Below are 11,863 nucleotides of genomic sequence, written 5' to 3' on the forward strand. Positions count from 1 at the left end.
AGAGAGGCAGGCACATAATGATTAAGCAAATAAGATACCAAGCTCCCCTTCTGCATTAGACAAGAACAATTCAGTAATTCACTTATGTGGATCAGATTCTTATGAGGTTTCCAGTGTGTGGGGCATCTTTTTTTTTTTTACTGCCTCTACTTGCACAACACATTGCCTCACTGTTCAAAAATCTAGCCCTGTGCAAGTGTGCGTGTACACACCCATGCTGATTTACAAGATATAAAACTAAAAGCATTCATGTGACAAAATAAAAAGTAATTAGGCAGACAAGGTTCCTTGGGTGAATTTGGTATCTTTTATTAGACCAACTCAAATGGTTGGAGAATAGTTATTAAGCAAGCTTTCGGGTTCAAAAACCCTTCATCAGGCTAAGGACACACCAACTGCTGAAGCTTCCTTAGCCTGACGAACCCGAAAGCTTGCTTAATAACTATTCTCCAACCATAATAAAAGATATAAAATTCCCCAAAGGACCCTTGTCTGCCTATGTCCTTAGACCAACACGGCTACAACCCAAACCCCTGCTAAAAAGTAATTATATATTTATTATGTGTGTATATTTAAACAAATTGTAAATATATTTAAAATGATATATTTATAATAATATATAAATATCTATGTAACAAATTGTAAATATATTTATAATAAATATCTAATGTACATAATACATGTATATAGATTATTCTCACCTTTTGGAAACTAGTTACAATTCCTGTTGCTAACAGGACACATGCCACATGCTGCTTGCCTGTGGAAAGCTGTCTCAGAAGAGCGTAAGCTGAGTTACAAGAACACAAGTTCTAGAAATGACAAGAGAAATATACGGCTTATTAAGTCATTTACTATTACAATATGGAATAAAAGTGATGACACCCAAAAGAAGCTCCACATGCAGTCACCGAAAAGATGGGAGCTGGTACAAGGACTGGGCAAACCACAAGGGGCGCCATCCCGGTTTCATCTGCAAGCACGACGACAGGCACAAAGCTAAGTTCACGCCCGTCTCGCTGAGCAGAATGGAGCGGAGGCAGTGCTGGGTATAGGAGCACCCAGCTCTGTCCATTGCTTCGTTCCATATTCACAACTCGGGTCTAGACGTGAAGCTCCAGACTGGCGGTTCTCGGCCTTTTCAGCCTCCAGGACCCCTTCTTCGGTCAGCCCCGAGCTTCCCCCGTTTTTTTTTTTACAACGGGAACGGAACAAAGTGAGTTTCCCCATGGCGACGATCGGAGAAAGCCCACACTGGGGGCAAAGGCACCACAGAGTCTTATGTGCAGCCTCTGGGCTAAAGGCGCTAACACCTCCAGAGACTGCCAGAGGGGCTTGAGGCACCCCGGGGTGCTGTGGTAGCCCCGCTGAGAAGGCAGACAGAAGCTGTGGCGGGGCAGAGACCTGCTAGGGGACAAACGATCCGACTCAAAACGAGAGCGCTGGTGACAGGGCAGGGAGCGCCCACCTGAGCACACCTTGGCGAGAACCTCCGTGCAACACGGCCTGCAGCGCCCTCCCCCGCTGCCCGTCGCACGGGAGGTGACACAGAAGGAGGCTGCCCTCAGCTTTCGGGCCCCGACCCACGCCCCCGCCGTCCCGCCAGAGCTCGCTCAGCAATGTGGGGGGAGGGAATTTGCCCTCCCCACAACGACGCACCCTGGCTCCAGAAGCCGCCGGCCCTGCAGCCAGACAGAGGAACGGGCAGTCGAACCCCCTGCGCATGCGCGGCGGCTTCTCCTAGAACAGCCCCGCTAGTTCCTGCCTTCCCCCGCCCGTCGCCGGGGAGGGGCGGGGCTTCTGGGTCACGTGACCCCCTCGCGTTCCGCGTGGCTGAGCGGCTGCTAAAGCCGTTGGTGGCGCTACCGCGGGCGGTGAGTGCGGGAGCGATCCCGCGCTTCGGGATCGGGCTGGGGGGAGGGTGGGAAGTGTTGTGTTGTGTTCCTGCCGCGCGCTCTGAAGAGACGCGCCGCTTGCCAGAGGCTGGGCTTGGCCGGGCCGGGAGGGGAGGCTCCGCTTCCGACTCTCGCACCGAGGCCTCCCGGTCAGCCTCTTCCTGGCCGCCGCCCAATAGCCTTATATACCTGAAGCGGCTGAGGTCGGTTCCTTATTCCCGGTTCCTCTTTCAAAGCTAATTCCTACCCAATAAAAGCGCGTTATTCCTGATTTTTTTTTAATTAAATTTTCCACGTTCCAAGCCAAATCAGCCAAAGCAAAATCCAAATCCGAGTCAGTCCATAAGTGGTCCTGCTACCGGCAAACATCCTCCACCCCCACCAGGGGCTTCAGATGTTTCCAAAACCTTTGGCGAGGATCCTACTTGCTGGCCCAAGCCCTGGCAGCTTGGGGTTCAGATGCCCCCAAGTTTTGCATGCCCTCAGCCATAAGGCCGCAGAAGCAAGCTAGGGAGGAGTCTCCCCTTTCCATAAAGCAGGCATAAAGCCAAAACCTTCCTACTCCAGCAGCTAAGCAGGAGATTTACTATACATTACCTTGGCAGGTACTATCCCCGTGCCAGGAGAGCAGTCTTCCCTGGGAACGACTAGGAGGACCGCCTCAGTGGTCACGGTGTTTCTCTTGCTAGGCAGGCGTATGATCTGAGCCCACAAGAGGCTGAGATTACACATGCTAGAGAGAGAATTTCATTAGAGATGCATAAATAAGGACTGGGGAATAAGGACCCAACCTCAGCCTTGCAGGCAGCCTTACAGACCTGAAACTTTCTCAGTATTTGCCGGGCGATTGACTTCCAAGTGCATTGCAGAATTTCAACAAAACCTGCTGCCCCTTAGAAATGATGCTGATGTTAATTGGCAGTAAGGAAGATTACTAGAAGAGATGATGATACTAGCCTCACAAAGACAAAGTGCATGCACTGTAAAAATTATCTCTGTAATAGATACATAAATACAGCAGAGCCCTGTACTCAAAGGTGGGTTCATTGGCCTTTGTGAAGATGGGACCAGAGAAGAGAGTGTGGCCGGGAGGACCCTGCAGCTGCTTCCCTGTCCTTTCATGTTTCACTGGGCAGTGTCCACTGGCTCCTTGGGCTGGCTGGAGGCCCCATGGGTGCTGTCCAGCACACTCTGGTCTGTGTGCCCCTGGGTGCACTTGTTCTGAACCTGTGATCATCACTCCCATGCCTGTTTTGTATATTCTTTGTCCCATGACTTTAGGTGATACATACCTTATAGCTCTGTGGGTGCGAGGCCCATGTTCCCGATATGCATCAAATAAGCCTGATCAACCTTCTTCTGGCTCTGGCCAGGCTGGCCACCTACAAGATCAGGAAGGAGGCTCTGGCTGGGTGGGACCTGGGTGAGCTGCCTTCCTCTGGCTTGTCTGCTTGTGTTTCCGGGCAGAGTTTTGCTGCTTGGCATCCGCAGGCTCCCTTGACTCATACAGGGGGCAGTGGACACTGGCCAGCATACTTTGCTTGGTGTCCTTTTCTGGATCCCTTGTTTCAAACCTGTAACCCTCACTCCATTTCCTGGTTTCTTTTTTGTATTTATCCCAAGCAATCAGTTGTTCCATTCTCAGTGGCATTCTTTTTTTTTCTTTTTTTTTAGGGGGGGGGGGCTTATAGTTGTCTGTGATAGGCCTAAACCAACATTTCTGAATGTATCAAATAGGCCCAGATTAGGCCCCACGTGTCCCATCCAATGCACAGGGCCACGCTCTCTAGAGAGAGCAAGAATTATTTCCTCACAGAGTTGGACTTCTCAGCTGCCCGCTTCTCAGTGCTATGGCTGGGTCACTGCTTCCACTTCCTGCCTGCTCTTGCCCTCCATCCTGGGAGCAAGCTCTGAAGACAGGCTTGACTTGGAAGCCCTGCTTCCCTCTCTAATGCTTCTTCTGAAGGTTCAAAATAAGCCCTCCCTTTCTTTTTATTTTTCTTTCCAGTGTTTTGCCTTACCTTTCTCTTATCAGGCCAACAAGGGGCTTTAACTGTGTGTTGAGGGCACAGTTAGACTGCAACAGCATGAGAAGGTGAAGAAGTGCCACTGCACAGTACAGAACCCAGAGGGTTTTTACTCAAGTGGCTTTGCCCCCAGCTTAATTTGAAGAGTGAGAATTGGTATCATTGCTCTGATTTTTACGGTATTTATTTGTGGCGGCTGCCAGAGTCGACTGGAGGCCACAGAAGCTCAGGCCTCTCCAAACAAATCCATTCCTTGGAATCCTGCTACACCTTCAAATTAAAGTTAGATAGAAACTGGCTGTAGAGCAGTTACGTTTTCAAGCACTGGCTTGATAGCTGATTGGCTCTCTTTATAGCTGTCCAGTCATTTTTATCATATGATAATTACTTTGCATGTGTGACCAATCTATATGTATTGTGCAATTCACCAGTGAATTGTGTAATATACATGTGTAATAGATGTAATATACATGGCCAAAGGTGCCCCCTACCCTGCCTTCCACCTAACTTCAGACTAACAGTCTCTCTCTAGCACACAATGTCAGCCCCATTTTATTCTCATTCCCAGTGAGCAGCTGTGAATTCTAATTGAATCAAGCAGCACAACACATGAATCAGGGTTGCAGAAGTAAGGACAAGCTTCAAAGCTGTATATGAGTGACACTAGCCAGTAACTTGTTCAGCTCCTTATTGCAATTCAGTGACGGCAATGGGAAATGGAGGGGGCGAGTCTAGTTTTCCTATAGTTGCCTGCTGCTTTTCAAGCCACCTCAAGCACCAGGGCAGTTGTTTGTTGCATGTCAGCAACTATGCAAATGAGCGCTCTAGCTCTCATATTCTCCTTGAAATTATTTCCCAATACAATTGGTGAATTCCTTCTATTCATTAATGCAGATCTCACAGCATTTTTTAGCTTTCCACGTATAATTCACAAACCCTCATCTTCACAAAAGCTAATGAACCCAGGCCTGTGAACACAGGGCTCTACTATATTTATATATCCGTTATAGGGATATTTTTTACAATGCATGCATTTTGTCTTTGCAAAGCTAGTATTGTGATCTCTTCTAGTAATCTGCCTTACTACAAAGTAACATCAGCATCATTAAGGGGTAGCAAGTTTTGTTGAAATTCTGAAATGCACCTAATAAAATATTGATAGAGCATCTATTCTATATGGCTACCCAGGGCTATATGGCTTCTGTAAACAGGGAAATTACTTGTAAGTGTACACAGTAGCTGGGCATAATCCAGGTGCTATTACTTGTGGGAAACTGCCAGCATGGCAACGTATGGCGGTCAAGACTGATCTCTATACATATTCAATTTGGTAGAAGTTCTCTAATGGTTAGAATTGGTACTGATTTCATACAGTTTTTAAAAAGATTAAGTAGTTGGAGCAAATGATGTCAAGAGACAGGTTGCTCTGTCACCTTGTAGATAAAATTAAAAAAAACAGGTCCTGTATAATGGAAGAATCCTTCTATAGTAAGACTTCTCAAGTGTACCATCTTATATTAAACAAACCCAGTTTTGTCTCTTGACTTATTTAAATTATAATGTATGAATCGTGCAGTTTAACGTTTTATTTAATGCAGAATATTTTGGTCAAGATCTCCCAAACATAGTATGCAAGTGCAAAATAAACTTTTTTTTTTCTCTGAACTCTGTCAACTGACACTTCAAGTTTTTTAGTTACTTAATCTGTCAAGGGGGTTGGAGTGTTGTTGTAGCTGTGTTGGTCCAGGAAATATGATAGAAACAATGTGTGTGTGTGGGGGGGGGGGGGGGGAGTGGAGTAAGTAAATGTTGTGGGAGGGTTATTGAACTAACTATAGTTGAGAGAGATGTTAGCAGGTACAGTCTCAGTTAAGCAGAAGCCATAGTATTATCTGGTATATAGCTTAGACTATCTGCTGCTTTCCCTGGACTGGGGAAGAGCATTTTTTGTCTGAAATCTCTCTCAACTAACAGTTGATATGCAGAGCAGTAGTTCTCCCTTCCCTTTTAAAATGGTTAAAATCATGTTTTATTAGTCTAATCCATGATAGCACATCTATATAACCAGGGCATCCATCTAACAGAGCTAGCTGCATAGTTAGATTCCTTCTGTCTAGATAGTTTAGCATAGGTCTTGAGTTGCTGCATATACATATGGTACATCCTTTCTTTTACTTGCATTATCTAGAACAAAGGTGATCAACTTTTTGGCCCCATGGGCCTGAGTTGTGCAGGGCCAGTCTGTAGGCTGGATCAGGTCATGCACCCTGCCTCTGCATGCCTGGATCAAGTCCCATACAGCCATGGCTGGCCATATATGTCTGGCATTGGCCCCATGCTACCTCTACCCAACCCCATGCACCAAGAGCAGAGTCGATGCAACAGAAGTGGGCCCTGGGTTCCCAGATTGGGCCCCTCACCAACTGCCCCAGCCCTGAGCACCAGGATTGGGTGCTGCACTCCCAGATCAGGCCCCATACTGCCATTCTGGCCCTGCTCACCCAATCTAGCACACAGGGCCACACACTCTAACCTGCAGGGCTCCCTACAGCTCTGAAAATTTGGCAGCAGGCCACTGCCCCTTACCACCAGATTTTTGGATCTGTGGGAAGCCCTGAAGGTCAGATGACACTGGGAACTCCAGTCTAGACTCGAGTACCTATTTTTATAATGCAATGTGAGACGTGTAGTTCATTTATAATAGAAATTGTGAATTGAATAGATGACTACTTCTTTTATAAATAAGCACACAGATATGCTTTCAAACTGCTACAGCAAATTTCCCAGGCATAAGCCAGATAAATATTTCTGCAGTATTAGTCTGTTTAACTTGGATATTGTTTTTTTCCAGATCAGAGACTAACTCTAAGATTTGAACAGTACCAAATAGAGAATCCTTTTGACAGCTACATCTGTGCAGATAGGTTACAGTAGTAATTTTTACACTGATGTCAGTGGCAAGCATAGTTGTAAAATGAGAGTTCACTAGTGGAATTTAGCTTAATTTTGGGGCAGCCACCCCTCTGTGTAGTCCCATTTACTTCTGCTATTACTGTTTAGGGAACCGGTGAACACCTGAGGAAAGACTGACAGTATTTAATTGCACCGCAAAGCATTGGTTCTGAGTTGCAGCAGTGCAGAATGAGAAAGCCGATTAGTTTCTGCTCTGCTTCAGCTTAGCAAATGTCTAAGTGGTAGCATAGGCATTAAAATTGTGTGTTTGCAGATGTAAGAAGACAACAGCTCCTACTTTAGCTATCAAGTTGCAAAGGTACTCATTTTACAAACATAAGAGCTAAAAGGTTGTGATTTTTGTTTGTATACTATGAAGCCATAACACCTATGGAATTAGACTGTATATGCCCTGGAAATAGTTGGACTGTTTTTTTCAAGCCCTGTCATTAATATAAGCAAAAACAGTTATACATGGAGAATGAAGACTTAAGGCAACCTTACACTTTTTAACCTTAAAAAAAACAGTAGTTATTAAATTAGTTGATACCACCTATTGCTTCTTTTTGTGACGTGCGTAGTCACCTTGCTCGTGGTGGTGAGGAGTGGGTTTGCTGCATTTAAATCATTCATAACTCCTCCTCATATATATCTATTAAAACATACCAGCTGCTGACCCTTTGAAACATTCTCCTTTTGAAAGGGCTCCAAGTGTTAATGTGGCCACGTTTTAAAAAAGAATATAGGATTTGTGTGTCGTTTTGCAAGTTTTTAGAAAGCTTGGACTTCTGTTATGTGATGTGACACTTCTTTATAGTTGTGCATGTCATAACATACCCTGGAGAATTCAGTGCTATCCTTTCAAATTGAAAGAGTTCATTGTGAGTATTTATTTAAAACTGAATGTTCAGGTTGTGGTTTATATTATTAGTACAAATGGAGCAGAACTAGACTCCTTCAGTATATAAACTATTATGTCAAAATTTTTTCAGTGGTGCACAGTAGTGTTAATGTGTGAACTGTTATTACAGAAAAGTGCTCTTGGAGGTAACAACGTGATGGAATCTCAGGAGTCAGACCAAAGGTAATCATGAATCCAGATTTTTTTAAAGTTGTACAATGTTTTATAATAGTATTTAAATCAAACTTTACACTCTGAATGGTGTTATAGATGGCCATTTTCAGAACATAATTCATGGCTTCACAATTCAAAATTTAACAAACAAGAATAAGTTTTAGCCTAGATTTTTAGAGTGAACAAGTAGAGTAGAATCCACAAGTGTGTTGAAACCAGAAATGGTTTCTTGGCCATTGTGTTAATCATTTAAAAAAATTAACCTGAATGAATAAGACTTTTGCTGGTAATTTGTAAGTGGAATGGATAAAAGAAGAGAAATTTTCTCTTTGAAAGAATTATACAAAGCAGACCAGGAAAAAAGTTCTTGCAGTTAGTGGAAACAGAGAATGCTCATATGCACCAATTTTTTAACTGTTCATTAAAGTGGCTGACAAACTATGAATAAGGAAAGTATTAAAAGCAATTACAACTTATTCACGGAGGTCAATCTTATGTTTAAACATTCTATTTTGAGTTCTAAATACTTTCCAGCTCTGCCATCAGTGTCCTATGTGATGCTGGGCAAACTGTTTAATAGCCAGTGATCCCTTATTCTCCAGTGAGGGGCACAACAGCCAGCCACTCCCTCGCTTTATCTATCTTTTCCAGCAGCCACAAACATACTCTGTACTCACAGTGTCCTTTACAACTCAAATAATTACATTCTCCCGGTTTTGGCCAATCTGTTCGACTCCAGGAGCTGTCCAGCACACTGCTCTGGCTTTGGTGGCTAAGCTGTAGTGGACTGGTCTCTTTCTGGCTCTCCTTATATACAACCTAAAGGGAAATTCATCTACCTAGTGCTACCCAACATCTTAGCAGCTGGGGAAAACAAGAAGTTTGGGGTGGGACTCCATTATAATCCCATACTTCTTAACTGTAATGTAGGGAGGCTAATCATAGTGCAGGCAGGGATCGTAAAAGATTGTCTCACCCAACAGTGTAGGCATCCTGGATCCTAAGACATGTTCTGCTGCAAATTTTAAGTTGATTTTTTTGAGAATTGATCCCCTTTCTTTTCATACCACCTTCTTATATATTAAAAGACTGTTGCCTTGACCTAATATTTTATGCTTTGTTTTGACATCTTCAGTCTTCTCTTTTTTACACTTAAATTAAGTTCTTTCAGACCTTCAACGTGGGTCATGTTTTCTAAACCTCCTATTATTCTTGTTGCTCTCTTCTGAATCGTCTCTAGTATGTCTACATTTTAAAGTCTGGTCTTCCAAATTTGAGAAGCTCTTTCAACCAAGACCTCACCAGCATGAAGTAGAGAATAGTTGCCTCATCTGTCTTATATTACATTACAAACTCACATAAATGCATCCAAGGATGAGTTTCTCTTTTTGCAGCAGCATCACATCATGTTTGACTTCTGCTTTCTGACATGTAGGACTTTGCACTTCCTTTAACTGAATTTCATCTTGTTGATTTTAAGTCATTTCTCCAATTTATCAAGATTGTTTTCAGTCCCAATCTTGTACTCCAGAGTGCTTGCAACCTTTCCCAACTTCTTGTTATTTGCAGATAGTAAGAACATGCACTTTTAATATCCATAGTCTATGATGTAAAGGAGAACACTGAACAAGTGACCCACTTAAGTTGCCTTTCAAGTATAGGTGCACCAATATTAGTCCATAGTATCACAGTGGTCACCAACCAGTCAGTCTTGATCAAATCGGTAGATCTCGGAGCCTCTTAGAGTCAATCTGAGGCTGGGTGGGAGGCTGAGCGTATGTGTGCATGCATGCACACACGCACCCCACCCAACAGGTCAGTCCATGGAGGAGGGAAGGGGCAGAGGCCAGATAAAGGCCCCCACGATGAGGGACAGAGTGCTGCAGAGGCAGGAGCAGAGGTAAGTTGAGTGGGACCCTGGCCAGGTAGGTGGCGGGAGGATCGAGCCTGAGTGGCTCATCCAGGGACGTGGGGGGTCTCCTGCCACTGCGCACCCCAACAGAGGACCCGGGGGGGTACATACCCCCCCCCATCTGTGCACAGCAGAGGCAGCTGTGTTGCAGGCTAGGCATCCTGAGCCCCACTGCAGCCCACCCAGGAGTGGCCCAGCACCATGTGCATCCAGCTGCTGCGCGGGCAGGGAACAATGCTCAGCCCAGTGGTGGGACATGTGACGTCAGGCTGCAGTGGGGCTTGGGGTGCAAAGCCCAGCCCGCAGTGACAGCTGCCTCCACTGTTCACAGATGGGGAGGCACATGCTCCCCCGACAAATGCAGTGCGGGCAGCTGCAGCAGCTGTGAAAGGGAGGGAATGGGGCTGGAGCAGGGGCAGGTCCTGCACAGCTGCTTGTGGGATGTAGCCATGAGCAGTTTGTCTAGAGGTTGCAGGGAGGCAGGGCATGCACCCTAGGAGGGCACAGGGATCATGTGCCCCTGGATCAGCATGCTGGCTGGGCCAGCTGCTGCTGCAGGCTAGGGCTGGGGTGCGCTGGGCAGCACTAGGAGCAGAGCTATGTGGGGGGCTGCAGGCACCTGAAAATTTGCCATAGCTCCCCCTTCCCAGCGCTGCTGCTGCCCGGCCTGACCACAGCGCAGTGCAGCCCAGCACGGTGCTGCCTTCCCTTTCCCCCAGGGATCTGCCCCTGCCCCACTTCCTCCCTCACCTTGGGGGCCTTGATCTGCCCCCCCCTTCCCTCTTCCACACTCCTTACCCCCCTCTCCCCCCAGACATACCAGCAGGAGGCTTCTCTCCAAGCTGCGGCACTGCATATCGGATCCATATCAGCTGATATACCTAGTTAATAGTTGGCCATCGGTATCAGCCAAAAAAGTTTTTATCTGTGCACCCCTATTTTCAAGTTTGATAGTAAATCATTGATAACACTTCTTTGACAACAGTATTCCACTAATTTTTGCACCCATGCAAAACATGTAAACTGTATTTCCTTGGTTTTGCTCTGTGAATATCTGATGGAAGAGTGCCAAAAGCTTTAATAAAGTCAAGGAATAATCACATGAACTGCTTTACCTTTTGCGCGGGCCGGGAGCGACCCGAGCCCTTTTCCGTGCTGCACGCGGGCTGTGGCCAGCAGCCCGGGCACGCCGGGTCGGAGAGGGAAGGCCGTCGAGCTGGAATTAGGCACAAACGCTTAGCGGTAGTTTAAAAGATTGTTTACTTACACCGAGATGGCAGTGGTGTAGGCTGGAAAACTTGCTTGAGTTGCGGTTACAGACAGACAACAAAACAAAACTCGAACCTGCAGGGCACGAGGGTACGTCACAAGGGGTTTTTGGCGACAGGAAGATGCAAAACACGAGGGTACGTCGCAATGGGTTTTCGGCGACGGGAAGATAAACCTGCAGGACTCGAACCCGGGTAGAAGAGCTCTGAGGTCATCCGGCAAGGACTCACACGAAGTTTGTTAGGCTCCGTGGGTCCGGTTCTTTTGCGCGCAAGAAGGGATACATCTAGGCTGCGATCGGCGACGGGGAGAGGCTAGAGGTTGATCAGACCTCTGTTGCCTGCTTGAAATGCACTGGGTCCGTAAGGATCCGCAGCGCATGGAGATCTTCACACAGCGTGAAGTCTCCTCCTCCCTGGTGTTCGTGGAGTCCTCCAACTTGGGCAGAAACCACTCAAGCCTTTTATACGGCTAGCAAGCCAATCACTAGCCGCCACGGGTGAATAATTTAGAACTGGCCAATAATGGGACTCGAATTAGCATACAAATGGCGGGAACTCTTTGCAACGAGCATTTCTGTGCTGCAACAAAGAAATGCACCCTGCAAAGAAAGCTTCAAATTGGCGGGAAATTCTCTCTTGCACCAGGGTTCTCTTTTGCAGCAGAAAACTCCACCGTGCAAAGAAGCTGTAATTTAGCGGGAACAATTTAGCAGTGCCGAAGCACACAAAAA

General features: G+C 46.1%; 2 protein-coding genes across 10 annotated transcripts in view; one reads left to right on the top strand and one right to left on the bottom strand.

Annotated features, from left to right (window-relative positions):
- CUNH4orf33 (chromosome unknown C4orf33 homolog) overlaps nucleotides 1-1,741 on the bottom strand; it is a 54,833-nt gene extending 53,092 nt beyond the window's left edge. For 2 of the 3 annotated variants that reach the window (XM_006015609.2, XM_006015610.3), the window contains exons 1-2: nucleotides 1,660-1,741; nucleotides 702-812 (exon numbers count right to left, since the gene is read on the bottom strand). The gene's annotated coding sequence lies outside the window, so the exon portion shown is untranslated. Of the gene's footprint in view, nucleotides 1-701; nucleotides 813-1,468; nucleotides 1,606-1,659 lie in introns of those variants that run through there. The other variant, XM_014520379.2, reaches the window with a different exon arrangement.
- Nucleotides 841-11,863, top strand: part of SCLT1 (sodium channel and clathrin linker 1) — an 81,460-nt gene continuing 70,437 nt past the window's right edge. For 3 of the 7 annotated variants that reach the window (XM_025204512.1, XM_006015611.3, XM_025204517.1), the window contains exons 1-2: nucleotides 1,620-1,874; nucleotides 7,906-7,958. In XM_025204512.1, the coding sequence (XP_025060297.1) occupies nucleotides 1,620-1,874; nucleotides 7,906-7,958 (308 nt within the window). Of the gene's footprint in view, nucleotides 1,217-1,619; nucleotides 1,875-7,174; nucleotides 7,194-7,905; nucleotides 7,959-11,863 lie in introns of those variants that run through there. The other 4 variants (XM_025204521.1, XM_025204528.1, XM_025204525.1 and 1 more) reach the window with 4 other exon arrangements.

Source organism: Alligator sinensis, unplaced genomic scaffold (assembly GCF_000455745.1).
Source record: "Alligator sinensis unplaced genomic scaffold, ASM45574v1 scaffold150_1, whole genome shotgun sequence".
Taxonomy (NCBI): Eukaryota; Metazoa; Chordata; order Crocodylia; family Alligatoridae; genus Alligator; species Alligator sinensis.